This window comes from Aspergillus pseudodeflectus (assembly GCF_044049435.1).
Source record: "Aspergillus pseudodeflectus strain CBS 756.74 chromosome Unknown BJX68scaffold_8, whole genome shotgun sequence".
NCBI classification, from domain to species: Eukaryota; Fungi; Ascomycota; class Eurotiomycetes; order Eurotiales; family Aspergillaceae; genus Aspergillus; species Aspergillus pseudodeflectus.
The window spans coordinates 649,833-674,811 of NW_027263784.1; the positions used below are offsets into that span (position 1 = coordinate 649,833).

A 24,979-nucleotide genomic window follows, 5' to 3' on the forward strand; every position below is an offset into this window, starting at 1 on the left:
TATTAATATGTATTGGGGACTGCTGCACACACTGTGGCACCAGCCTCCTCTCCGCACACCCCACTAAGCCTAAATTAGAAGTGCCGAATGGGGCGTCGGGGCCCGCCTGCAGCCTGATATTTCAGGATTTCAACCACCCTCCTCATCCATCAGTAATGCCTCAAACTGTTTCCTGATGAACAATTACTCAATGCCATCGGGAATGGAATATAGCATACTGCGCACCTGCCAAGTCATCTGGGTAACCCTCTTGACAACGCCTCCATACCACGTTACGTCAGCACTGACTATTCTGACAGGATTCAGCCAATGCTCGGTTATCACCATGTGCAGTCGGATACTTTACCCTCCTCCCGGCGGCTGTCATCTCCAGCGCCTGGCTAAGCTATGGACTACGGCAACTGTCATTTATACAGCGGCCGAGATGGGCTAGACCATTTGTGCAAGAGCTCCCGCCCAGTCCCGAGATTCCTCTAGATCAGACGAAACATCGTCTGGGCTGGGTCATAGCTCTCTTGGCAATATCTATACTTGGGTCGGCTGCTGAGTTGAGCAAGGTCATTCTCGATGGGCCTAATCTGGCTAATTGTACTTTGCTTTCTTCGTGGGTAAGTAGATACTCATTTTAGAACGGATGGGGCCTAATGTGTATCAAGATTTCCACTGCACTTCTCGCTGCTACTGAGCGGCCGAGAACATGCCCGAAGCTGCTTCTGGTATATTACGTGACTGCAGGCATTATGGAGTTTGCCTTCATTGCCAATTACGATGCCTACTTTATCTCGAATTTGTTCACCTACCAGCTTGCTGCTGGGGCCTCTCTATTGGGCTGCGCGGCCACTCTCATCATGCCGCTTCGCCCGGCCTCGCTCCCTTGTATTGAAATCAGCGCAGTGGGCCAGCAGCCATCCAGTGACTTCCGAAGCCCTGAAGATAACCTAAAGCTGTGGCAATTTTTCAGTGTCTCTTGGATGGCGCCACTGATGTCCATAGGCAAGGAGCGAAAGTTAGAGGAGAGTGACGTTTGGTTCCTAGGGTTCGAATTCCAGCATAAGAGGCTTCATGAGAAGTTTCGTCAACTGCAGGGGAGTGTCATTGGCCGCCTTCTCAAGGCAAACGGCATTGATATCCTTATTATTAGCACGATTTCGATTGTGCAAATGATCTGCGGTTTGATTATCTACCCCCCAGTATTCAATGACGCTTGCTGACCTGGTCAACAGAATTCTCTGCGCCCTTGCTCCTTCAGCAGCTCTTACAGGCAATGAAAGACGAAAACAGGTCCAATCGCGTCGCCTTGGTTTATGCATCTCTGACACTGGCGCTTGGGCTGGTAGCCGCACAGTCCCAGGTCTTCAATCTCTGGTATGGCAGACGATGCTACGAGCGCAGCCGGGGTGAGATGATGATGATGGTATACGAGAAAGCGCTTTTGAGGAAAAATGTATTCGACCAACGTGTCGAAGAAAATGGTGATGAAACCGAACAACAAGAGGAGGAGATTGTGGATGATCCTCCCAAGAAGAAGTCTGGTCTCTGGAGCTTCCTTACCTTTGACCGAGGAAACCGTAAGGACAAGGTCAAAACAGCTGTTTCTATGGGCAAAATCTTCAATATACTCCGCGGTGACGTGTATGAGGTTGCTCAACGGTTCTGGGAGATTGACTCTTTGATTAGCAAGCCAATTGGTCTGGTGATAGCCATAACCCTCGTCTGGAAAGTACTGGGCCCTTCATGCTTCTTGGGAGTCCTAGCGGTTCTGGTTGCGCAGTTGATAAATGTGTTTATTACACGCGCGCTGCTTCGGAGAGAACGTGTGCGCAGACAGGCGACTGATACAAGGCTTCAAGTCTCGTCTCAGTTTGTGGAGGCTCTCCGCCATCTACGTTGGTACGGGTGGCAGAACCACTGGCTTCGCCAGGTTATGGAGGCGCGAGAGGCCGAGCTGAAACTTCGTGTTGTTACAAGACTCTGGAGCCTTGGTATCATCATCGTCAATATGCTCGCTAGCGGCCTGTTTCCGGTGGTAGCTCTTTACGCCTATACTCTCTTGGCCGGACATCCGTTGAGCGTTGATATCATATTTCCCGCCCTGCAGCTATTCACCATGCTGGAATCCCGACTCAGAGAAATCCCCAGCCTGATCACTGTATTAATCAACGCTTCTATTGCTATGGAGCGTATTGAGGAGTTCATGGCTGAGCCGGATAAAGAAACCAGGAATATTGCACCATCTCTCGACGATGCCCCGCTACAGCTGGAGAGTTGTTCTTTTGCATGGCCTGGCAAATCTTCCCTTGTTCTGTCAGACATTGACCTAAAGATCTCGCAAGGCCTTACTGTTGTACACGGCATGGTCGGTGCTGGAAAGACAGCACTACTTCAAGCGCTTCTGGGCGAATTGGATAAGAAACAGGGCACCTCTTGCATCTCAAATGAGATGATCGGGTACTGTGCACAGACACCCTGGTTGCAGAGCATGAGTATTCGAGACAATATTCTATTTTCCTCTCCTTATGACGAGCAGCGCTACAAACGTGTCCTGGACGCCTGTGCTCTGCTGCCGGATCTTTCGAACTTCAAGCATGGCGACTTGTCCTTCGTGGGAGAGAACGGAATTGGTCTTTCTGGGGGTCAGAAGGCGCGCGTTGCCTTGGCAAGGGCAGTTTACAGTACCTCCAGAATCTTACTGCTTGATGACCCTTTGTCAGCACTTGATCATAATACCGCCGAGTCTGTCGTTCAAAAGTGCCTTATGGGTCCTCTGATGGAGGGCCGTGTTGTTGTTCTCGTAACACACCGAATTCATCTCGTTCGCCACTTAGCGGATCAGATTATCCTTATACAGGATGGTAGGGCACGAGTGGAAGGAAGATCGTCTGCATCGTCGGCTACCGGTGACCAGATCAATGACTCTCCCAAAGGAGGTTTAAGCGATGGTGAGGCGACGGACGAGGCAGAGCTTGAAGATCACTCGGCCGCCGTGCCAACCAAGTTTGTCGAAGACGAACACCGAGCAGAATGGGGCGTGAAAGCTGCAGTTTACTGGAATTACGTCAAGGCCGGAAAATACCGATGGTGGTGTGCTTTAGTGGTCGTCATCACGATATACCGGCTGTCGACAGTTGCACAGACTTGGTTCCTCAAGGAGTGGGGAGAGGCTTATAACGAAACTATTCATGTTTTCGGACAGTCTGGCTCTGGAAAGACGATCTTCTTGAGTCCCTCGACAGCATTTTCAACAGTACAAGGGCTAACGGATTGGTCTCCTAAGAACCCCCTCGATGGTCTTCCTGCTCCCATCGAGAACGTGCGGCCATGGCTACTGGCTTTCCTTGGCATTATAACATTTCAAGCCCTCGCCATGCTAGTCGCTCGTCTGTTTATGCTTGTTATCGTGTACTGCGCTGGAAAGAAGCTTTTCCAAGAGGTGATGATTGGAGTCAGCCATGCTACGTTCCGCTTCTTAGATGTTACTCCTGTTGGGCGGTTGATGAATCGATTGACATCGGATATCGGAGTAGTAGACGGCGATATTAGCGAGCAGTTTCAACTCATCGCATTCCTGGTCATTACCTGGGTATCCTCGATTGCCGTCATCGCCTCGGTGACGCCAGTCTTCCTCGCCTTCTCCTTCTTGCTCACCGGTGCCTTCATCTTCACCTTCCTCCACTTCCTGCCAACGTCGCAAAGTCTCCGACGACTAGAAATGGTTTCACTCAGTCCACTAATCTCCAACTTCGGCGAGCTCTTACACGGCCTGACAACCGTCCGCGCCTTCCACGCAGAGCCCCGCTTCCAAGACCGCGTCATCGCAGTCGTCGACAAGTTCCAGGGCATGGATCACTTCTACTGGTCGTTACAGAGCTGGCTCTCCTACCGCTTCGAAGGCCTTTCCGCGCTCTCCACCTTCTGCCTAACCGTGTTAGCCCTCTACACCGACGTAACGCCCGGCCTCGCCGCCTTCGTCCTTATCTCAGCCAACAGTTTCGTCGCAGCAACCCACGGCCTTTGCCGCACCTATGGTCAGCTCCAAATGGACTTCGTCTCCGTCGAGCGCGTCGACGAACTGTTGCACGTCGAACAAGAACCAGCCGGTACAATCGAACCCCCAGCAGCGTGGCCGAAATTCGGCGGCGACATTGTCTTTGAGGATGTTTGCATTCGCTACGCGCCCCATCTGGATCCATCGCTGAACAACATATCCCTCCGAATCCCAGGGGGCTCAACGACAGCGTTAATAGGTCGGACAGGGAGCGGGAAGTCCACACTCGCCCTCTCCCTCCTCAGCGCTATCCAGCCTGAATCCGGCCGCATCCTCATCGACGGCATTGACATCGCCGAGGTCGATAAGCAAGCGCTCCGCACACGGGTGACATTCGTCGCGCAGGACCCTGTTCTCTTCCCCGGCTCGATCAGGCATAACCTCGACCCGACAGAGGAGTACTCGGACGAGGAATGCACCGAGGTGCTGCGGCGGATCTGTGCAAAGCGCGGCTGGACGCTTAGCACGCATGTTGATGCCGGTGGGAGGAATTTGAGCCAGGGCGAGAGGCAGCTGATTGGGCTTGCGAGAGCGGTGCTGCGGCGGAGCTCGATTGTTATCCTGGATGAGGCGACGGCGTCGATTGACCATGAGAGCTCTTTGGAGATTCAGCAGGTGCTTAGGGAAGAGATGAGGGAGTCGACTGTTGTTACTATAGCGCACAGACTGGAGGCGATTAAGGATGCGGATTATTTCGTTGAGTTGGAGGGGGGCCGGGTTGCGAGGGCTGGGTATGTGAGAGATATGTAGAGGGTTGATTGCGGGATAACGAAGAGGATACAGTAGAAAAGTTGTTTCTGGATTGCGAAAGAATTAGATACAGCCATTCATTGAAATACTCATACAGATCGTATCCAGAGATAAGATGCCCAGACGACAAACCACAGCCCTAAATGCAGTAGAAAACGACACTTATTGACACCACCAAAACCCAAACGCACTCCATAGACCATCTTTCACTGGCCAGAGCCGTCGAGCTATTAGAAGTCTTATTTACAGGCACCGCACTTTCTTTCCATGTCGAATTTGGGTCACTGCTCGTCGGGGACGAAGCCCTAGATGAAGCCGCGGGAGTCACCGTTCCAAAAGTCGCAGCAAAGACGCTAGTAATCGACCCAACAGCCACAGAACTAGCACACTTTGACTTTGTGGTGAGTACCACGTACGAAGAAATCATCGGTGTCCGAATTCCCGAAGTAGAAAAGGAAGTTGAAATCGAGGTCGAGACACTTTGAGTCTGAGTCGGAACAACAAGTACGAGATTCACGGTAAACACACCCCTACCAGGGTCACGCCCAATAGCCCATGGATTCGAGCATACAGGGTTTCTACTCACACTCTCATCAAGAGCACCACCGGTAGCTCCCAGAACTGTGGGCAGAGGCGCAAACCCGGGGAAAGGTGTAGGATCAACCACAGACACCTGCGAAGAAGCCCCCGACCAACCGTCGCGTTCCTCGTCACGCACAGATAGCCCGAATTCCGACTTCCGCTGCAAGTAATCTGGCTCCAGTGATATACCCTTCTCTGTTTCGCTGTTCAAACCGACGTCCGGGGTGGCATCATGACAAAGAATCGTCTCAGGGATATCGATCTCCAAGCCCGTAAGTGTATATCCAGTTCCATTGAACGCGCAAACAGCGTCGCCGGATTGCGAAGATGGTTCGTAGCCTGGAATATTGCATGGTTTGTTAAAAAAGATCCTTTATCAAGCACACGGGCTTAATCAAAGCTAGATCCTGACTGAAAGGGAAGAGCAAAGATCATGCATGGTGACTCACAGACAGCGGCACGTTCATATCCTGCGGGAAGAATATTCGATAACCTTCAACACCACCAATGGCTATCAGCTAAGATGCCAGAAAGGATGTGAAGATCTTGGTCCCTTTTGAGGAAAGGAACTAAAAGACGCACTCGACACAACAAGACTTGATTTGTGCGCTTCTCTCTGATGTGCAAGAGATAACAGAGGAACCATGGAGAGAGCCCACAGCGCAGTACTGCTTCCCCGGAATGGGACAAGTGAATTGGTTTGTTTCGGCGTTGCTGGAAACGTTTATCGCACCGTACGTCAGTGGTGCCCTTTTCTATGGAAAGAGACTGGAGGAACTTGGGCTTACTATCCGATCTGGGCATGGGTGAGGAGTGGGGTTGTCAAGGCGAGGGCAAGGAGAGGGAAGAGAGGCACCATGGCTGCTAGCTTGATTCAAGTCCTCTGAGTGAAGCGATTGAAAAGACTTTGTCGGAGGAAGACAAGGGTAGAGGATAGAGGATGGAGATATTACGAGGCTCCATGCTGGAGGGTTTGAACGCGTATCACGGAAATCTGACAGGCCTAGTATTTTGAGCACATTTACGAAACCAAGACTCCATGGACCTCACTGGCCTGGATTCCAGCTGCTATGGTATGATTTCTGGCCCGCCCAGGTGGGTGCTGCCTTGCACGTTCGTGGGCAAGATTGAATCAATAACACCCCCGCTCTTCAGCAGCCAACTTTGTTCCTGAGTCCACTCCAGCATACTGTTGAGGAAGGAGGAAAGGATGACCGACGACCCTTATAGGGACTTCGATTGTTCCTGAACCTCTTCACAACCTTGAACCATCCTCTTACTGTCATCGTATCTACGGAAGCAGTTCAATAAAACTATTGAAACCTATCTTATATTGATCCTTCAAGTCTCTTCCGTACAATACCCTGCGCCGTGTTCTTGATCAATCTTCCAGAAATCCTCTTTAGTTGTCGAAACGGCAGCTCATTCTTGTGATCACTCGCTCGCAGGCAGATGCCTGTGGCTTCTCTGCTGCTTGGGCATGTCGAAACGTCCCCTAACCCAAAGTCTACAGATAACGTCTCGAGCATGGTGCAAGTTCAACCCATAGCCACTGAGTAGGTCATAAATTGTGGCTCTGACTCATGGAACATAGCGATTATTCGAAATTCTCTTCCGTCAAAACTTTGATGATGGTAGAAACCAGGCAGAACTTCGCAAGGAGCTTTTTTCTCCCGTTCAGATTTGCATCGACGATACCAAGAGAATAGTTGCGAACGATATGGGTCACGACCTCATTTCCCGATTGCAAAACCAGGAGAACCTGCAGACCGACTATAAGAAACAACTTGACAAGCACACCCGTGAGATCGCCGAGCTTCAACAGCGCATTCTCCCACTCTGCGTGCTTCGAGCCAAGATTCTCGATGACGCGGCTAAGTACACTTGCAAACATTCGAGATATCTGACGAAACGCCGCAACGCCGTGGCGCATGGTGGTAATATCTCGGAAACTCATCCAAAAGGAGTCTAATCTGGAGGAACCGAATGCGCAACAAGTAGCTGCGTGGAAACACGGATTCCATGAGATTTACGGTTGTCGGTACCCTCGTTACCCCTGCGATGAAGTCAGATTTCTCAACCCCAATCTCAAGGCCATCGAGAGTCTCAACCGACATGGAGATTACCGACTACTCCAAAAATGGCAGCAAAACCCCAATCAAGTACTGGACAAATGTCAGACTTTGATTCGGCCCTGGTTATTCAGCCCTAAGCCCACCGATTACCTTCAGAAAGGACGGTTCCGAGAGCTCCCGCGCCTCTGATGGGATCCAGGCACTGTATTCTTCGCTTCAATCTTCGTATAGGACGCGAGATAGTGTTACTCGAAATGATAATGTTGTTTGATCCTTCTCTGCACAGTTAGTATCCGAGTCTCAGCACAAACGATGACATCGCAAGACTGTTATCTCCAAAAATGACGGCAGTCGGTTGTGTAGCAGAAGAAAGGTTAGCTGAGCGAGAAATTGCCCGTGGTCGACAATCCAGAAGCCTCTATACTGGCATGGATATAGCAAGATATTAGAGATGGTCCCAAACTTTGAGACATGAGATATGTATAGCGATCTTATGTAGTAGGAACACACATTGAACGAGTCTAAACCCCAATAGACACTTTTGTCCGAAATCAACCTAACGCCATATTCGCCGCGTATGCGCTTGAAGCCCAATAATAAATTACTCATGCCTGAGTTTTCTTCCACTTCTCGATCCTTCGCCGCAAGTCTCCTGGCGTTTGTTGCATCGGGTTCAGCTTCCTATCCCTCGCCATAGCAGCATAGTTGTCCCCATGTTGTTCAATCAATCTCGTGACCCACTCCTCCTCCCGCTTGCTCTGGTGCCGGGGCTTCTTCGGAGCCTGTCCCTCCTTGTTTGCTTGACGTTCGAGCTGTTGAACAATGTGACTTGCTGATTTCTTGGCTTGCGGGGTTGAGTCGTCGCCTTCGTCGGATAGGTCATTCAGTGGATCATTGAGCGGGTTTGCGCGGCGGTGTTTGCGCCCCGCGATCTCGATCTCTTCCTCGTCGGCGCGGATAACACGGAGAATCTTGCCGGTTTCTGGATCACGTTCGACCTTCGTCTCGCCCACGGCGGCATTCTTCACGACTGCGTCGACACTTCCCTTAATGTGTAGGGAGTCCTCGGGCTCCTCGAAGCCATTCTCAGTTTTGCGCTTTTCCGAACCTCCACTCGGGGCGTTTAGGCGATGGACAAGGCCTAGGCGGCGATAGTTTTGTGTGAGAGTCAGTTTGCGATCCCTATATTTAGGACTTGATCAGTCTCGTTTTTCCCAGAAGTCAGCGCGGGGAAAAACACCTACCAGTTCTCTGCGATGATAGCATTCCCCAGAACATTAATCTTCTTCTTTCCACTCTTGAGAACGCCGGTGCGCTTGGGCTTCTGCTTCGGCGCCGACGACCTGTTTTTCCGTGCCTGCCGGATATTTCCCATCTTGAATATATTGCGCGATTAACCGGATATGTGATGAATTGGTGGTGAACAGAAGCTGCAGAATAAAATTCGTTATCGCGGAAAAGTTGACGTTGTTTGCACAAGAGTCTTGGCGTGTTTGCTTCCTGATAAGCGACATCGGCCGATGCACCAGCTGCTCCGCAATCCATCAACCATCCAGCTGAGGCAGAGTACCTTGTAGGAGCTCAATTTTGGGTCTTGGCTTCTTGCGACTGCTTCCCCATAATGGCTCTTATTTCCTTCTCTCCTGCGCGCAGGATTGGTCTTGCGCTGGCCGTTGGCCTGGCTCTTTTTGCCAGTTTGGCCGCTGCCCGCGAGCTTTCAGTTGGCGAGCTGTCCGTCAGCCAGATTGAGGATGAATTGCAAGTACGTTGATTTCCGGCAAACTTGAATAAACTGCCATATCTATACATCCTGCCATTATCTTGCAATGCTCGGGTGTTTTCTTAAGCTCGTCTAACAAAATCAGAGCTGCCCCCTCGTGGAGTCCCTCAACGAGCATAAGCGCGCAACCAGCCCCCAAACCACAAGCTTGACATCCAAGATCTTCTCAATTCTCTTCCCTGGAAGCCCCGCGGTGAACTCCCTTCTTGCAACTGTCTATATATCCGGCCCACCAAGTAAGATCTGATCCGCAATTGTGGCGTGACCCTCCGCTAATCCCCTACCCCAGACTTCCTCCTAGCCCTATGTCCCCCGAATATCGACCCCTCGTCGCTCTCCGTTATGGTTGCTTTCGCTGTTGGAGGCCTCCTGGGTGATACGCTCTTCCACCTACTTCCAGAAATCTTCCTCGGCGAGGACTCGCCCGACCATGTCCGTTTCGTCATGGTCGAGCCAAACCGCAACCTCCTCCTCGGTCTGGGCATCATGGTTGGGTTCTTCACGTTCGTCGCGATGGATAAGACCCTCCGCATTGCCACAGGCGGAGAAGGACACGATCACTTGCACTCGCATTCTCACTCTCACACCACCACCGAAACCGCCGTGACATCCGGAGCAAGCACCTTCTCAAACGCTGACCTCAAAAAGCGCAAATCCGCCAAAGACGACGCCTCAATAACCACCATCACCACAACAACTACAACAGAAGAAGAGAAGGAAATCAATCCCAGCGTCAAACTCGGCGGCTACCTCAACCTCATCGCGGACTTTACCCACAACATAACCGACGGCCTCGCCATGTCCTCCTCCTTCTACGCCTCCCCCACAATCGGCGCAACCACAACCGTCGCCGTCTTCTTCCACGAAATCCCGCACGAAGTCGGCGATTTCGCCCTGCTCATCCAGTCCGGCTTCTCGAAGCGCAAGGCCATGGGCGCGCAATTCGTTACAGCCATCGGTGCGTTCCTGGGAACACTCATCGGCATTGCTGTCCAAGAACTCGGCGGTTCTGGCTCTTCGGCTGCCAATGACCCGGACACGCCATTCGTCGGCCTTCTTGGGACGAGCCTCTCGTGGGGAGACATGCTTCTCCCGTTCACGGCGGGCACGTTCTTATACGTCGGGACCGTCTCGGTGATTCCTGAGCTGTTGGAGACAGGCAAGAACAAGAGCGTTGAGATCCGGAAGACCCTTGTGCAGTTTTTGGCTGTTGCTGTTGGAGCGGGTATTATGCTTGCGTAGGTTTCCCTTCTTTTTTCCTCGTCGACGCATAGTTTCTATTGCTAACAGAGGGTATCTAGGATCTCTTGGGATTAAGATTCGATTTTATGTGACATAGCTCCATCATATGAAATTTCGGGCTCATTGGTGGATATCAGCACTGATACCTGCTGGATCCAGCCCGCTCTGTATGAGAATACAGCGATTACGACCCTATTGGCTCTCTTCACCGAGTATTCCTCTGATATGAGAAATAGCGGGCATACCGTCTGACCTATTTACCCCTTCACCATCCATACTCTTCTACACTGCACCTCGTACAAAACTTGACAGAAGTAAATAACGAAATTTACCAATATGATAGACTCCATGATGAATTCTACCACCGCTGACCTAGACACTAGACTACCATTCCCTTTCCAACGCCCCCCCAGCCAAAGAAAAATAATATCCCACGTAAACAGAGTATAGGAAGATGACGTAACCAGGCCCTGCGCTCAGCGCGCGGGAATGCAAATAACACGCACGACACCAGATTCTATGATAACGTAAGAGCAACAACAACAGCGATGATTTTCAAATTTGAGGAAATAAATAAGCATCACTCGTTATAGTGGTATACCTGCGATAGAGCGTCATTAGTCCGTTTGTCCAAGGGGTTACTGGGGAAGAAGGGCGAGGGTGAACAGAAACAACGTACAAAATAATCCGGCAGCCCATGGACACTATATCCCAACCGTTTTGCCATCTTCGCGAACCCCTCCGTCTCAACGAGATGATAGAATGGAAATGCGGGGAACATGGCCCCGTCGCGATGCACGTCCGCCTTGACCATCAACGCTGTCCCGCCGACGCCATCGAGCTCAATCACGCGTTTCGGGTTGGGATTCTTCGTGTCCGCCTGGTAGGCCATTAAGCTGCGGTATGTCGGGAGTTCGGCGTACCCCTCGAGCAGGATCTCATCGGGTCCCATTGAGTTCGCGAGACTCTGCGCCGTGGAGCTGTCGACCCATGAGTTGAAGTCGTACGGGCGGACGTCCTGCTTCTTCGTCTCGGCGTTGTAGTACCGCTGGTAGCAATTGGGAACGATGACGGGGCGGTTATGCGAGGTCAGGTCTTGGATGAGAGTGGGCGGAGTTTCGACGACGTCGGAGTCGAGCCAGAGGACCCAGGAGGTGCTTGGTCCCAACGTTGTGAAGACGAGGCTGTTGCGGGCGCGGGACATGGACTCGCGACGGGCCTTTTGGTTCGACATCTTGTGGCGCTCCTTTTCATCCTGCGATTGGAGCGGCGGGTCAAAGTCCTGGCGGAGGATTGTGATGCTTGCGAAGCGGTTGGGGATGGGTCCCGTCGTTTGCGTTTTGCTGATGGCCTTTTCGAGCGCGGAGGTGGCGGCGTCGCCTTCTTTGGTGTGCGGGATTATGAACCCGAGCGAGATGAGCTCGTGGGGGTAGCTGAGTTTCTCGACGTTGTCCCAGTATTCTTGGTAGAAGCGTGCGAGCGGGGTGAGGATGAGGACGCGCTCGCCCTTCCCGGTTGCGTCGCTGGTTGTGGTGAGGCTGTTGAGGTCGTATTTGACGACTGGGGGAGGGGGCTGGCGGCCGTCATCGTGAGCGGGTTGAGGGATGAAAGGTTTCGTTGGAGGGGAGAGAGGATGTTCCGCTGTGTCTTCTAGTCGCGAATTTGTGGTTGTGGAGGACGAAGAGGAAGATGAGGTCGAAGGCGTCGGGGAGAATAAAAAGCAGAGGAAACCGAAGGCCAGCAGCGAAGCTAGCAGCAGCGTAATTGGACTCGTACGCCGCATGTTGCGCGCGACGGCCATCCTCGCCGATTCGGCAGCGTTCGTAGAGAGGTATACGTTGCTTCGTTGAGGTGAAATTGAGGTGCGGTCTTCTTCGTGTCCTCGTACGGGGTCACTCGTTCGGATCAGCAGCGGCGGTCTGTCGTTGCCCGTTATTCAGAAATTCAAGTCGCAAGGTCCAGTACCGGAGGCATCTCCAGGTCGTGTAAAAGAGTGGACGTCCCTGGACTCTGGCCTAGGGGTGCGGTTTGGTGAGCGAGCGAAAGGTCGAGCCGAGCCGGAGTTGAGAAAGTCGGAGATGACGAACCCAATCTTGATGATCTGCTATCCGCAACGGGAATTTCGGCGATCTATATTTGGACACTACAACTGCTATAGATGATAAGGGCGGTTGTTCTAGATCTATTTAGGCGGGAGGAATCGTCGTCCTGCGAAATGGTTTCCCACTATACTTCAGGCCGCTTGAAGTTTCGTCGCCGGAAGCGGAAGTCTCGCGGAGTCTTCTACCATCACGACTCTCTACGCCAAGGCACCCGTGGACAGCAAAGTTCTACCCCTCCTACTATGATGGGCCTCATTGATAAGTAGTAGAATTCGTTCATCAAGTCTAACTCTATAGACCGTATATATGCATTTGCACCCTCGACGCCAAGGAACCCGAAGCAATCCAAATCACCCATTATCTACGGCAACCAGCGCATCACACCCTCAAATGCAACCAACGCCATCGCATTCGCCGGGAATGCGCGCAAAAAGCAAGGTACGAAGCCCCTCCAGTACCCTCTCCACCCTCGCTCCCGATAAACCGCTGCTGCCGCCTCCCTCCACCACCGGAACTTTCGGTGCCCGTCACCGAGAGCACCACCCATTGGATCTGTCATCAGGCGCTGTTTCACTACATCTGACGGGTACGACGTGATCCAAAAGATCTGCGCTGAGATACCACCAGCCCAGAAGTTGATGGCTGGTGCTGAGAGACTTGTCCGCTCTTTCATCATGCGGCTTAGAACGTCGTAGGAACCCCACCAGAAGAAGAAGAAGGATCGGAAGAGCATCGTTGCACAGAGGCCGCGGTAGAGGCCTGTTATGCCGTGTGTGCGGAGCTGCGTAGTGTTAGCAACAGCAAGCTTTAAGCTGCCATCTTCGTGGAATCGCTTACAATCTTGCGAATGCAGTCAATTGGCCCGCTGTATAAACGCTTCGACTTGTCCGCCGCATACTGAATCTGTAGGCGTGCCTTGACATGCTCGACAGGAGCAGCTATGAAGCTGACCGTTGTCCCCGCCATGATACCCGCGATACCATGGCCGAAACTAGGTAGCGTATGGGGATCTGATTGATACTTGGCAAATGGCGTGATAGCCCGCACTGAAGGCTTCGAGAAAATATTCTCTAGAAGTAACCGACGATATAGTGTTAGGGAACCAAGCATTCTAGAACCTCGTTAGCCATCTAAACCTTCCCATGCAGACTGAGGATCAGAGTAGACTTACATAGAGTCCATCATCATCCACCCTACCAGCGGCGGCGTTGCGCCCTTGTATAATCCAGCAACGCCCTCTTTCCTAACCGTCTGCAGCACGCAGTCCAAGGGACCCTTGAAATGCCCATCCTTGCTCGTTTGTAACCGAACTTTGACAGTATCAAACCTATCAAGGGCTCCGAGTTAACACCGTCCGGGAATCAAGAGTATACTAGTAGAAACGCATGCGAAAGGTGAAAACATACGGATGACCGACTAAACAAGCCCAACTCGCATATTAGCTATACGCAACATACAAATGGAGCTAGAACCTTAATGACTTACCACTTAATTTAGCAATACCAGAAAACACCCCAGCAACAAAACCCTTGTAGTCACGTTTCGAACCCGTCGAGGAGGCCGGCGCCGCAGCTGTTGTTTTTGAGATATTATGCGACGACTCGGGCGAGTCGACGACTGCAGCTGTTGCGGTAGACAATGGCGCTGATGAAGACACCATTTTGTGTTATTTCTCTCCGAATTGATTGCAGCTCGTATGTAACCTCGTACGGAGCCTCGCACTGAAAGTCACAAAGAGGTATAATTTTGGGTCCGTTATCGGACGACGCGGTAGGTGATCGGGGAGCTCTGGCGACTGGACATTCGACGTCTATTCAGTGGGCGCGGCGAAACATCGAGGCACGGACAAATTGTTATGAAATTCACTCCATTGAAAGAGGGAAAGAACTTTGCTCTTATGGCAAAGAGAAAGTTGGAGAAATGCAGATCTTGAAGAGGGGGCTCCAGCTGTATGCGCTTGTAGCCCCACACCCCCCAGCGGATCGGGGAGCGGGTGCTCTTCTCCGGGGATGAGGTTGAGCGCACCCCTCAAAAGAGCTTCACGTTATATTGGACAAGGAACTCGTGTGATCATGGAGTTAAAAGGAGATAAAATACGCCGAGTAGTATGATTTAATTAAATCTAACCTGAGTCACGATCTAGAGCTTGGTGCGGTCTTGCTGCATACTGTACCAGAAGAATATAGTTCTCTGCAAGCTGCTAGCAAAACAGTTCCTACTAATCTAAACCCCCATAGAAAATAATTCTGTCACTTAGCGTTATTGTTATTTAATGTCACCTAGTGTCTAATTTATAAATGATTCTCTATGCAAGGACAAAGTGCCTGGTGCTGTTTGACCCAAGCAAGACCTTATAATTTCGGAAACAGTACAGTAACAAGCATCGTGAACAAATGGAAATCCTGTGTGAACTGAGTCTGGCACGGATCAGAATGGGTAGAAATAAATTTGCAAAGACACGAGACGCGGGGTCCGGGTTCGAGAGTATAGCTGCAACAAGACCAATGCGGGGTATAATCATGGTATAAAACCGAAAAGCAGAAGCAGAGGCGTCGAGCCTGCCTAAGCAGAGCCACGGATAAACATCCAAAGGTTCGGGAAAGACAATAAACAGCGCGTAGCATGGTTCTATCATCAAATGGCCCGGGGGTTCTCTCTACCACCCTTTGGGAGCATTTCTAGCCTTTTGTCTAACCTTCTCATTTTCGCGAGCAATCAAGCGCTCCAACAGATCAGGGGCTGGCGCCGAATGCTGATAGTCCCGTGGGGAGAGGTCTGATCGGTTGGAGGCGCCGGCAGAAAGATAACCATTCGCCTCTTCCAGCGCGAGGGGTGTAACCGGGCCTGGACTGCGAAGGGGGTTCAGGCGCGGGGCGGACGGGCTTGGAGATAACGGGCGGGATGGAGGCTTCTGGAGCACAACCCCTTCAACGAAATCTCGGTATTGTGAGATGGGGTCTCGAGAGGCTGTACCAGGCCGATATGCATGTTGTCGAGATGAACGAGGCGATGGCGGCTGGCCATTCACAGCCTGTGAGGTGCCGGATGATTGATAGACGGCAGGATGAAACCGGGGTAGATCACCGAGATGGAAGGCTGGGGCGGATTTAGCCGTCGTCTGTACTCGACGAAGGGCTGGCTGCGGGGAGCTAGAACGTCCAGAAGACGACAGAGATTGCGACGCAACCGAGGAGTAGAAGGTCGTGCTATCGGTGCGCATTCTGGAAGAGCGATGATCGATGTAACGACGACTTGCTCGGCTATCTCTGTGGCGGCTGCCTCTGCGGCCTCTTTCGTGTGATAACTCACGACCGTCACGGTGAGGAAAATAGTTCTTCTCGAATCGACCAGTCAAGGGGGTGACTGGAATATCCTCGTCGTGGATATAAGAAGCTGACCTGGGAATCGGGATAGGCCTTGACCTAGAGTGATGATGAGTAGATGTAGAGAGCTTTTCAAAGGAATCGGATAAGTCGGCGGCTGGTGATCGTGGACGGGACAACGGTGAAGGTGGGTTATAAGAGGAGTAAGTCGCGGTCAGTTCCTCAAGGGAAGATAGGGAAAAGCGAGTTGGACGACCGTGTCTGGCGATCAAGGTTTCTAATTGATCACGAGCGCGTGAGGGAGGTCGATAGGACGACGAGGATCGCGATGAGAGATTGGCTGAGACAACAGGATCAGCCGAGAAACTCCAACAAGAACGTAACGCTAAAGACGACATGCCACACGTGTCAGGTGGAGATTGTTTCAACGTCGCCAACGAGGGGTATCAATAAGATGTGCATCAAGCGAAGACTGAACGCTACCATTGAATATTCCTGGCAACCATTGAGGGGTATTTAAAGCAGGAAAGTGAGGGAAGAATGGTGGGCTCATGGAGGGGTCGATCACTTATTGCCGATCAAGTATGGCATGATGATGGCTATTTGACGAAAAGAGGAATGCACTTACTGCTTGAAGGAGGGACTGAGCGAGCGGAGCTGCAGGAGGATGGAGAGGTGAAAGTTGTGGTCGGAGTTGAGTAAGAGTATTCAGATGAGGAGAAAGACATCTTGTTATGTAGCGTGTCTGGGTCCGGTGGATAATTGATAGAGTCGGTGGCGTCGGAAAATGCAATTCAGGAACTGGAACTGGCTAGGAAACGTTTTCCAGGAGTCCCCAAGTTCCCACTTCAAGAGGGAAAAAGGATGCGACACACCCGCTGGAGCAATTGTTTCTTTTTTTCTCTCTTCACTTCTCACACCCGATGATCGGTCTATCAGTCCCGCAACTAAAAATAATATTTCAAAGATTGTCGGTCGGTATGGTTGATTTCAATGCGTCAAAAGCAAGCGTGACCTAATTTTACTTCTGGTCAGTTTTTGCGGGGAAAGAAAAGCTGCCATTCAGGGCATGGCGTCATCGCTCAGCGGTAATTGGCTGGGTATTAGCGGTACCGAACGGTAATGACAGTACGGAATGGCCCTCACCTCAACAGGAACACTTGGGCTGTTCCACTCGGTTGGGCAAAGGAGTTTCGGAAAGCCAGGCAAAGAAGAATGTTGACGACTTGAAACAACTTACAGCAGAAGAGGAATCCAAGAATCGGAGTTTGGAATCTAACAAACAGGACTTGCGGACCTGCATCACCTCAACAGCTCGAAGGGAGCACAAATAAGGTTCTTGGCCTTTCCTGCACACACTGGCAGCATGCTGCAATGAATAATAGGAGGACGCACTAAGAGCGCATGCAAGAAGGGCTTGAAATGAACATCACTCCCCGACGGACAGTCCTGTCTTTTTAAATCAACGAGCTGAAGAGCAGGCTCCCTCCAGCTGATGGATGGACCTGTTCAGCAGATACCTAGCAAAAGGTCTTCGTGTCAAAAACTCGGCTGACCAACCCGGTTTTGAGGAGGCAGTGAACTTGTGAAGAAAAAGAAAAGAGAGGATCAGAGACCAGAACCAAGGCAAAACCAGCCGTTTGACGCCAGAAACATGCCCATGAGTCGAGGTCTCAAAGATGGGTTCGAATGGGTCCATTTCACCCTCCATTTTTTCAGGCAAACGAGACTCGATTTGACCATTTGATGCAATCGCCTTGATTCTCATCATCTCATGCGACCAAGGAATGCAGGTCATTATCTAGCGACATGATAGGTATGCATCCACGCATCGTCGATCATCGTCTACTCCAAATCGGGAACTACAGCCACCTCCAACAGGGCCAAACTACAGCTTCATGTTTTTTCCAAGTCTGAAGACTGTTTCAAAACAATATCGCGACAACTACTGTCTATCATTGTTGTTTCACGAGGCCAACGGATAGTCGCGTATCGACTCAAAAGTCGTCATCCATCAGCCACGCTAGGGGACACGATCAGACGACTCGTGCCCTCCATTACATAGCTCTCAGACCCCCACCTGAGCTTCAGCTACGTCGGTTCACGCGTATACTCTTGCGTATGAGCCTTTAGAGGAGCCTGCGATTACTTAATATCCAGATGAAGCTATTTTTGAGCACTCCGTCGCATCCGGCTGCTTACGGAGCCAAACGAGACAACATTGTCTATGGTCCAATACCTCAACATTAGGCGACCAAGTTGCCTCTGGTATCAAACGCCTTCCCCAGCTAAGTGGACGCTTTTTGGCTTTTTTTTGCTTATACCGACAAATATAATTTGTCACCAGCACCTCCAAATCAAGTTTTCTCTCTCCATTAACCAGTCATGCGTCCAGAGCTGGGAAATATTATCCATCGCCAGAAATGGCTATAGGTAGCTCTGGGGCTCTTTTCTCTCACGAATAGGATGTCTGCGGGTCGGGCACTTACTCTCACCCTATACTCCACACCCCTTCAGGATGGTTACTAGGCAGCTTTTACGGTAGAGGACAACTCTCTCTCAAGACCACCACACGCCAGATGCAACTTCTCCCCTGAAACAGGATTACCAGCACCGAAGAGTCTTATGACCTTTCATCCCATCACGAGCAGTTTCATGCGTGACTCATGGCTTGCGCATCAGCCTCCCTGTAAGTAGCTTGTAAGTATACGCACTCCTGTATCTGTTCTAGGAAGAGCAGCGCCACTCGGAAGCCGATACTCACTACTAGAATACCCCCATACTTACTATTAGAACATTTCACTCTTCAGGCTCCGGGATTCAAATCGTACTTCTACATGCTCCTTGGGGCGGAATGGCGGAGATAGTATTGTTGCAGTCCAAACTAAGGAGCTCTAGATAAATGGCCAGCAGGAGATGTCTCGTAATATAATAATTGTGAAAAGGGAAAGTAGTATATACAAGTGTTATGCTGGGATAATGCATGTCTATAATGGCTGTTATGTCTACATTCTTGCGTTGTGTGCGATAGTGGTGATGCTAATGCTGTAGTCAATAACAGTTATTTAACCACTAACTACTTGTCTACAGCCAAGTATTAGTTGGCATTACAAAGATCATGATTGAAGATCATCCAAAACTGTGATATAAGGCGCCGTCTTCTCTGCATACCTAATTTACGTATATATATGACCATCTTCCTTTTGGTCTTCCACAACAGGTATTGCGTCAACTATAGGTGTAGCAACCATTAACTCAAGCAGCGAGCGCGCTACCTCTGCCGCAGCAAGGGTCGTTGTCTCCGCCACCGAATCGTAGACCGGGGCGACTTCGACAACATCCGCGCCCACAACCGGCAGCCCGCGCAGAGCATCAAGGATAGAGAGAAGCTCGCGCGTGGAGAAACCACCTGGTTCCGCGGTTCCCGTTGCTATTTCACTGAATTAGTCTAGGTTGATCCACTACAGAGTGGATCGAGACACATACCAGGCGCGAACGCGGGGTCCAGGACATCTATATCAACGGAAATGTAGACCTTGCTATTCCCGACTCGGGATTTAATCTCGTTCACGATGCCACTTACCCCGAGGTAATCAAGATCGCGGGCTTTGATGATTGAGAAACCGCAGCGGAGATCGTTGCGTAGGTCCCCTTTAGGGCGGTTAACCGAGGCACGTATGCCGACGTGAATGGAGGTGTTGCGGATCAAGCCCTAACTTGTAAGAATGGTTGATGAGTCAAGATGCAAGACGCCCTACCTCTTCGTGGGCTAAATGAAGAAATGTCCCATGATTGACGCCGCTGCGAGGGTGAGTATCGCTCTTGCTTGAAATTGGAATGCAACTTACGCATAGTGAGAGATTCCGCCGCCTGGTTTGTACATTAGCGTTACTCTTACTAGTGGCTGGATATATGCGACTCACCTAGCACCTTTGGATCCCAGGTGTCTACCAAGTCAGCGATAAACAGACAAACGGCGCCGAAACATACCAATATGACTGTCAAAATGGATCACAGACACCGGACCCCAGTGTGTATTAGTTGACCTTAAAGCTGACAAAGTGGTTGTATGATCTCCACCTAGGGTAATAATCCGTGGCGTGCGGCCTTGATGCGTGCTGTTCGTCTTCCTCGAAGAGGCAACCTGCAATCTTAGCCTTCTAATATAGTAAGACGAGGTACACCCTCACCTTATGCGCAAGATCGAGCTGCTTCAGCGCAACAGTATTATCCAACCAGGTCAGTGGCGCATCCCCGCAGTCTACGAGCTTCGCCCAGCTCTCAAAGACGTTTTCCCCTGTATAGATACTCCACCCTGTGAGCCGGCGCGATCCCAGTCGGATGCCACCGGGTCCGTATCTTGCGCCAGGGCGAGCAGTGACTCCCTATAGTGGTGTTATTGGGGTCATCGCCGCACAGAAAGGGCAACAGTATACGGGCTTACTGTATCAAACGGGGCACCGAGGAAGGCGATATCGTAGGGCGTTGCCTCTGCCTCGCTGCCCACGAAGCAATTGACATATGGCAGATGTGCAAACGTTGTCAAGCCAGAGAATTGGCTACCGCTGACAATGTCGACCTTCTCATCCTGTCCCAGGAAGATCTGGTTGGATTGGGTTGCTGCGATTGGGGGAAAGACGATTTCCCCTGCGACGGCCGTTGAGGCAAGTAGTGAGAAAGCTAAAGCAATGGCGTACATTCTGGGATCAACTCAAAGACTCATTTGAGCTCAAAAGGAATGAATTGGGCCAGCGAGAGCCATGATTAAGTACCTCGTAGAGAGATGGGCTTCTCCAACAGTGCAGACGCTATCTTATCGGCAATCGACCAAAATAGCAGTTCCAGCCGATGGAGAAGCTCGCTCGGCCGCCGCGGGTTAGGGAAACGAATGCCCCTCCTTCATGCGATTATTTGATCAAGATGGCGAAATTGAGCAGAAGAATGAGAAGCGCGCCTTTTCTGGATAATTCGCCATCTCGAAGGTCGTAGAAGTAGCAATGCGCTCCCACTCTCAGGGGCAGACTTATCTCAGAGCAAAAACTCCCCGCACCCACCCCACTTGTCAATAATTTTCTCCGATCAATTTTGTCATCGGATGCGATTGACTCTTTGACTTGCACTACAACTCTCCAAGCAAACATGGTATGTCAAGGCACTGCTAGCTCACATCCATGCCCTATTCATAGCTAACAACCCTCAAGCCTCACGCAGACTCCTCATACTTCGGCTCCGCCGGCTCCAAAGCCGAAGTCTACACGCAAGTTCTCGACCAAGCCAAGGGCCTTGTAATGGGGCAGCGCAACTGGGTCAGGTAGGGACTAATGCTCTCCTCTCCAGGCCTAGACCATAGTCTTTACGGACCTCGCTAATATACCGTGCAGCAACTTCTCCAACGTTGCTTCCCTCCTTTGGCACGCATACGCCGCGCTTCCGGCCCCCTCATCATCAGTCAACTGGGCGGGATTCTACATCCGTCGCGATAAGTTCCCTTCTCTAAGTAGCACAGCGGCGAACGATACAACAACAACACAGACAGAAACCCTCTGGCTCGGTCCCTTCCAGGGCCGTCCCGCGTGCCAGGAAATCCGCTTCGGGCGCGGCGTGTGCGGCGCAGCTGCCAAGAAGCGCGAGACGGTCGTCGTCCCCGATGTGTTGGAGTTTCCGGGCCATATTGCTTGTGATGCGAGCAGTCGGAGTGAGATCGTGGTGCCGATTCTGTACAACGGGGAGGTGAGTTGCTCGTTGCTGTCCTTTTCATCTGTGGTCTAGTTCCTGAGGTGCTAATGAATGATTGCGGCATCAAGACTGTTGCTATCATAGATATTGACTGCGCGGTACCGGATGGGTTTGATGACGAGGATAAGAAGTATCTTGAGGAATTGTCGGCTTTGCTGTCAGAAAGCTGTGATTGGTAGGACGTGTCGAGAGAGTGTGTTGGTTGTTTTTCTATCTACTATTATCGTTAGATCAATATATTAAGCACTCGCTTATGCCTACGCTTGAACCTCCACTTGAGCTCACTTCAGTTTCGTGAACCTCCATTAAACCTCCATTAAACCACCATCAAACGTCCTTTCAACGTCTTCACTTAAAGACCTCTTGATTGATACCTCGCTCCTGTGGCCCTTTTAGGGCTAGCAAGCAGCTATGGTAGCCACATACCAATACACGGCTTTGGCTCGTGACTTTCAGAGAGACTGAAGAATAGAATACCATTCATGGCTCATCAATAAAAAGTACCTAAATCTATATCATTGTGATCGCTGATAAATAAACAAAAATAGCCCGATAAGTATGAAGCAACCCAAGAAGCGCCAACCGGGCATCAATCGCAGTAGCAACGAATGCACCAAATAGCCCATCTCCAGGGGGGCAAGGTGAATGTATAAGGAGATTCTAATAAATGTGAAGAAGAAAGTGACGGAAAGGACACGAGGATAGCATTTACATGCTAAGCATACTCATCTGCCGCTTCATCGGACTATTCGATCCGGTGTCGCCGTCTTCGCTCGGCCCAAGGCCACTATCGGTACCGTTGTACCCGGCATCGGTGTCGATATCCCACTCTTCATCCTCGTTCTCTTCATCATCTGGATCCATGGAAGCGTCGCCACCGCTGTGCCAGCTTTTCTGGACTGCGCCTCGGGTGTTCCAGCGGAGAGCTCGCTGGATGCTCTGGAACCACTCTCCATTGTCGGAGACGACGGTTGGGAATGGGTATTGGCTTGCTTCGACGGTGACGTAGTCACCTTGGCGGAGTTCGACACGACCTTTTCCGTCGAAGGAGCAGTAGGCCGTTGACCGGGACCCAAATGGGACGGCGATGCGGAGGAGCAGAGAGTCTGAAAGGACCATGGGGCGAAATGATAAAGTGTGAGGGCAAATGGGGGTGAGGAGAATGCCGGGGATAGAAGGATGAATGAGTGAGCCACCAGCAGATAGCGAGTAAGCCGTTGAGCCTAAATGGAATCAGTTTGGTGATTGACCAGATGGAACAATGTACGTACCAGTAGGAGTAGAGAATATACAACCGTCCGCCTGGACGACCGTAAGTAGGTCATTGTCGGCGTATAGTTCGAGGTTTGACACGTAAGGCGACGGCCCTCGGTCAATGACCAACTCGTTCAGCACCTCGAACTGCTCGCCCTCCTCCACCGAGTCAGCTTGCGCTCCCTTGCGACGGTCTTTCCGGAATACTGTGCAGGTGAATCGCATGCGAAGATTGACTCTCATTCCAACATCTCCCATGATTGCATTGAGATGAGACTTGTAGTTCTCAAACTCGAAATTCGTCAAGAAACCCAGACTTCCTAATGAGAAACAGAGAATTGGCGGCACGATCCGCTGAAATAGCCACGATGTGAATAGGACAGTACCGTCCCCACCCAGTGTAAGAACAAGGTCGAATTTCTCCGGCGAGGACCAACAGAGGTCAGGCGTCCAGTAGCGGAGCTTATGCTCAAATGCCTGGTTCTTCTCGACTAAGCCCTGAGCGTCGAATCGCTTGGAGTGTCGTAATTTGGCATCAACGTAGACATTCACTCCAAGGTCACTTCCATACCGCGGGGTCGATAGCAGCCACTCCGCAAGCTCTCGAGTTAAGTGAACGAGGCTATTATCCCGCGCTTTGGTAACGATCATCACAGTCCTGACAGCGCGCTTGATAGGTCGCCGTTGAAGCTGCTTTGAAACTTCCCGCACTCCTGTAGCTGTTTGTAGCAAGCGAGAATGTGATAGCCACTCATCATCGTCTATCTCTTCAAGCACCTTTTGTAGGTTCACCGCATCGTCAAACCGTTTGTGAAAGAAGCATGGGGATTGCATAATAAGGCGGGCGGTCTTCGAATCGCGATCATTGTACGAGCCAACCTGTAAACTTGATAGAGCGCGAGATAGTTTTGCTGTATTCGGACGGCGTTCTGTCTCATCCGAAGGGCTCGGAGACAAGAGGGTATCCTGGAGCCCCATGGCTGCCGCCAGCGGCACGTTGGGACTGGTGTATGCACTGGAGATTGGGGGCCGTGAGGCGAGGGCTTTCATGATAGTCTGCCGGGGTATCAAGTCGCAGGATAAGACGTTCCGATGGTGCCGCGGACCTAGTGAGGGTGTCGTACGGAATGGGAGGAAGGAAGTTGGAGAGGTGGACGAGGGCGCTTGATCTTCTCGTGCCTGGGGCGGATTCCGCGCGGCTGCGGTGGGCTTTGTATGCGGTTCTTGAGAGGTGGCCTTCCCGTCAACTTCATTCGGAGTCTGGGAAGGATCTATGTGAAAGGCATAGTCGCGGAGGAGCGAGGCCCCAACGGTCTTTGAGGAGGTTGAGGGACAAGGGGATGGGTCTGATAGTGGTGGGGCTGCGGAGTCCGATGGTGGTGATGGTGAGCACGGCAGCTCGGAAACGTCCTGGGAATTTATATAATCATGACGGGGCGCGGGAAAAGCCATCGAAGAGGCTTAGGAACGATAAAATATAATCTTGCTTGACGTGTTCACAAGGGTCTGACACGCTGGCTGGCTGAGCAAGATTGACATGTACTCCGGAGGTCTGACAGGAAGGAAAAATAAACTGGCGAACGGGCTGCAGGCCGAGCTCGGACGTATCGGGGTTTGGGCGGATTTGTAGCGGTGCAGTTTATCGATACACGGTGTAAGCTGACCAGAGCTTAGTGGAAGATTACCGAAAAGCAACGATCAAGTCGTGGAAACCTTTTGGAGACGTGGAAGGGTTCAAGGCACAGTTTAATATCCCCCACATTGGAAAATGGCCGAAGTCCTGCGAATAATAATAATGGCGCGCGGAGGAAGACTCCGCTCCGGCCTGGAAACTTCCTTTGGTGACCTTTCCAAGTTTCCACGGCTCGACCTACGGACTATCTTCCGTTCTTGCGGGGTTCGACTTCAGGCTTCTTTCTCGCTCTGGAAGAATATAAGGGCGTTCTTTACTCCAAACAAAAACCAACTCCCCTGCTAGCGTTGATTTGTAAATCATTACTCAAAAGATACGGGCTCTTCAGATGCAACCATTCGGCTATCGTCTGCCGAAACAAATCAATTATCTGTGGCTTCCTTGAGGCTGCACAAAG

At 51.3% G+C, this 24,979-nt stretch overlaps 10 protein-coding genes across 10 annotated transcripts; 3 read left to right on the forward strand and 7 right to left on the reverse strand.

Moving 5' to 3' along the window:
* Positions 1-190: 190 nt before the first annotated feature.
* Positions 191-5,280, forward strand: BJX68DRAFT_263796 (putative ABC bile acid transporter; the record flags this gene model as incomplete). The annotated part of the gene is made up of 5 exons (XM_071044782.1): positions 191-241; positions 300-608; positions 657-1,170; positions 1,224-4,776; positions 5,013-5,280. 5 exons carry the CDS (start codon positions 191-193, stop codon positions 5,278-5,280), a joined length of 4,695 nt encoding a protein of 1,564 aa, XP_070902468.1.
* A 612-nt stretch (positions 5,281-5,892) lies between these two features.
* Positions 5,893-6,283, reverse strand: BJX68DRAFT_230514 (uncharacterized protein). The gene is made up of 2 exons (XM_071039207.1): positions 6,166-6,283; positions 5,893-6,091 (listed from the first exon to the last, which is right to left on the reverse strand). Exons 1-2 carry the CDS (start codon positions 6,234-6,236, stop codon positions 5,947-5,949), a joined length of 216 nt encoding a protein of 71 aa, XP_070902469.1. The 5' UTR covers positions 6,237-6,283; the 3' UTR covers positions 5,893-5,946.
* Positions 6,284-6,974: 691 nt separating this feature from the next.
* BJX68DRAFT_263797 (uncharacterized protein) lies at positions 6,975-7,310 on the reverse strand (the record flags this gene model as incomplete). Its single annotated transcript, XM_071044783.1, has 1 exon — positions 6,975-7,310. One exon carries the CDS (start codon positions 7,308-7,310, stop codon positions 6,975-6,977), a length of 336 nt encoding a protein of 111 aa, XP_070902470.1.
* Positions 7,311-7,922: 612 nt separating this feature from the next.
* On the reverse strand, positions 7,923-8,871 carry BJX68DRAFT_230515 (nucleolar protein 16). The gene is made up of 2 exons (XM_071039208.1): positions 8,697-8,871; positions 7,923-8,634 (listed from the first exon to the last, which is right to left on the reverse strand). The coding sequence occupies exons 1-2, from the start codon at positions 8,825-8,827 to the stop codon at positions 8,058-8,060; spliced, it is 708 nt and encodes a 235-aa protein (XP_070902471.1). The 5' UTR covers positions 8,828-8,871; the 3' UTR covers positions 7,923-8,057.
* Positions 8,872-9,006: 135 nt separating this feature from the next.
* On the forward strand, positions 9,007-10,826 carry BJX68DRAFT_230516 (Zn(2+) transporter YKE4). Its single transcript, XM_071039209.1, has 4 exons — positions 9,007-9,214; positions 9,318-9,468; positions 9,522-10,470; positions 10,534-10,826. The coding sequence occupies exons 1-4, from the start codon at positions 9,074-9,076 to the stop codon at positions 10,547-10,549; spliced, it is 1,257 nt and encodes a 418-aa protein (XP_070902472.1). The 5' UTR covers positions 9,007-9,073; the 3' UTR covers positions 10,550-10,826.
* Positions 10,827-11,054: 228 nt separating this feature from the next.
* Positions 11,055-14,236, reverse strand: BJX68DRAFT_253460 (mannosyltransferase complex subunit MNN9; the record flags this gene model as incomplete). Its single annotated transcript, XM_071042723.1, has 6 exons — positions 11,055-11,075; positions 11,154-12,276; positions 12,942-13,357; positions 13,414-13,687; positions 13,748-13,903; positions 14,058-14,236. 6 exons carry the CDS (start codon positions 14,234-14,236, stop codon positions 11,055-11,057), a joined length of 2,169 nt encoding a protein of 722 aa, XP_070902473.1.
* Positions 14,237-14,764: 528 nt separating this feature from the next.
* On the reverse strand, positions 14,765-16,491 carry BJX68DRAFT_207087 (uncharacterized protein). Its single transcript, XM_071037659.1, has one exon. It carries the CDS (start codon positions 16,295-16,297, stop codon positions 15,233-15,235), a length of 1,065 nt encoding a protein of 354 aa, XP_070902474.1. The 5' UTR covers positions 16,298-16,491; the 3' UTR covers positions 14,765-15,232.
* Positions 16,492-19,038: 2,547 nt separating this feature from the next.
* BJX68DRAFT_207128 (agmatinase) lies at positions 19,039-21,041 on the reverse strand. The gene is made up of 8 exons (XM_071037661.1): positions 20,344-21,041; positions 20,090-20,284; positions 19,890-20,043; positions 19,823-19,846; positions 19,748-19,769; positions 19,658-19,700; positions 19,386-19,611; positions 19,039-19,329 (listed from the first exon to the last, which is right to left on the reverse strand). The coding sequence occupies exons 1-8, from the start codon at positions 20,596-20,598 to the stop codon at positions 19,076-19,078; spliced, it is 1,173 nt and encodes a 390-aa protein (XP_070902475.1). The 5' UTR covers positions 20,599-21,041; the 3' UTR covers positions 19,039-19,075.
* BJX68DRAFT_207132 (GAF domain-containing protein) lies at positions 20,819-21,897 on the forward strand. The gene is made up of 4 exons (XM_071037662.1): positions 20,819-21,041; positions 21,101-21,210; positions 21,281-21,629; positions 21,704-21,897. Exons 1-4 carry the CDS (start codon positions 21,039-21,041, stop codon positions 21,812-21,814), a joined length of 573 nt encoding a protein of 190 aa, XP_070902476.1. The 5' UTR covers positions 20,819-21,038; the 3' UTR covers positions 21,815-21,897.
* A 198-nt stretch (positions 21,898-22,095) lies between these two features.
* BJX68DRAFT_230528 (putative NAD+ kinase Utr1) lies at positions 22,096-24,780 on the reverse strand. Its single transcript, XM_071039210.1, has 2 exons — positions 22,907-24,780; positions 22,096-22,858 (listed from the first exon to the last, which is right to left on the reverse strand). The coding sequence occupies exons 1-2, from the start codon at positions 24,339-24,341 to the stop codon at positions 22,344-22,346; spliced, it is 1,950 nt and encodes a 649-aa protein (XP_070902477.1). The 5' UTR covers positions 24,342-24,780; the 3' UTR covers positions 22,096-22,343.
* Positions 24,781-24,979: the final 199 nt, after the last annotated feature.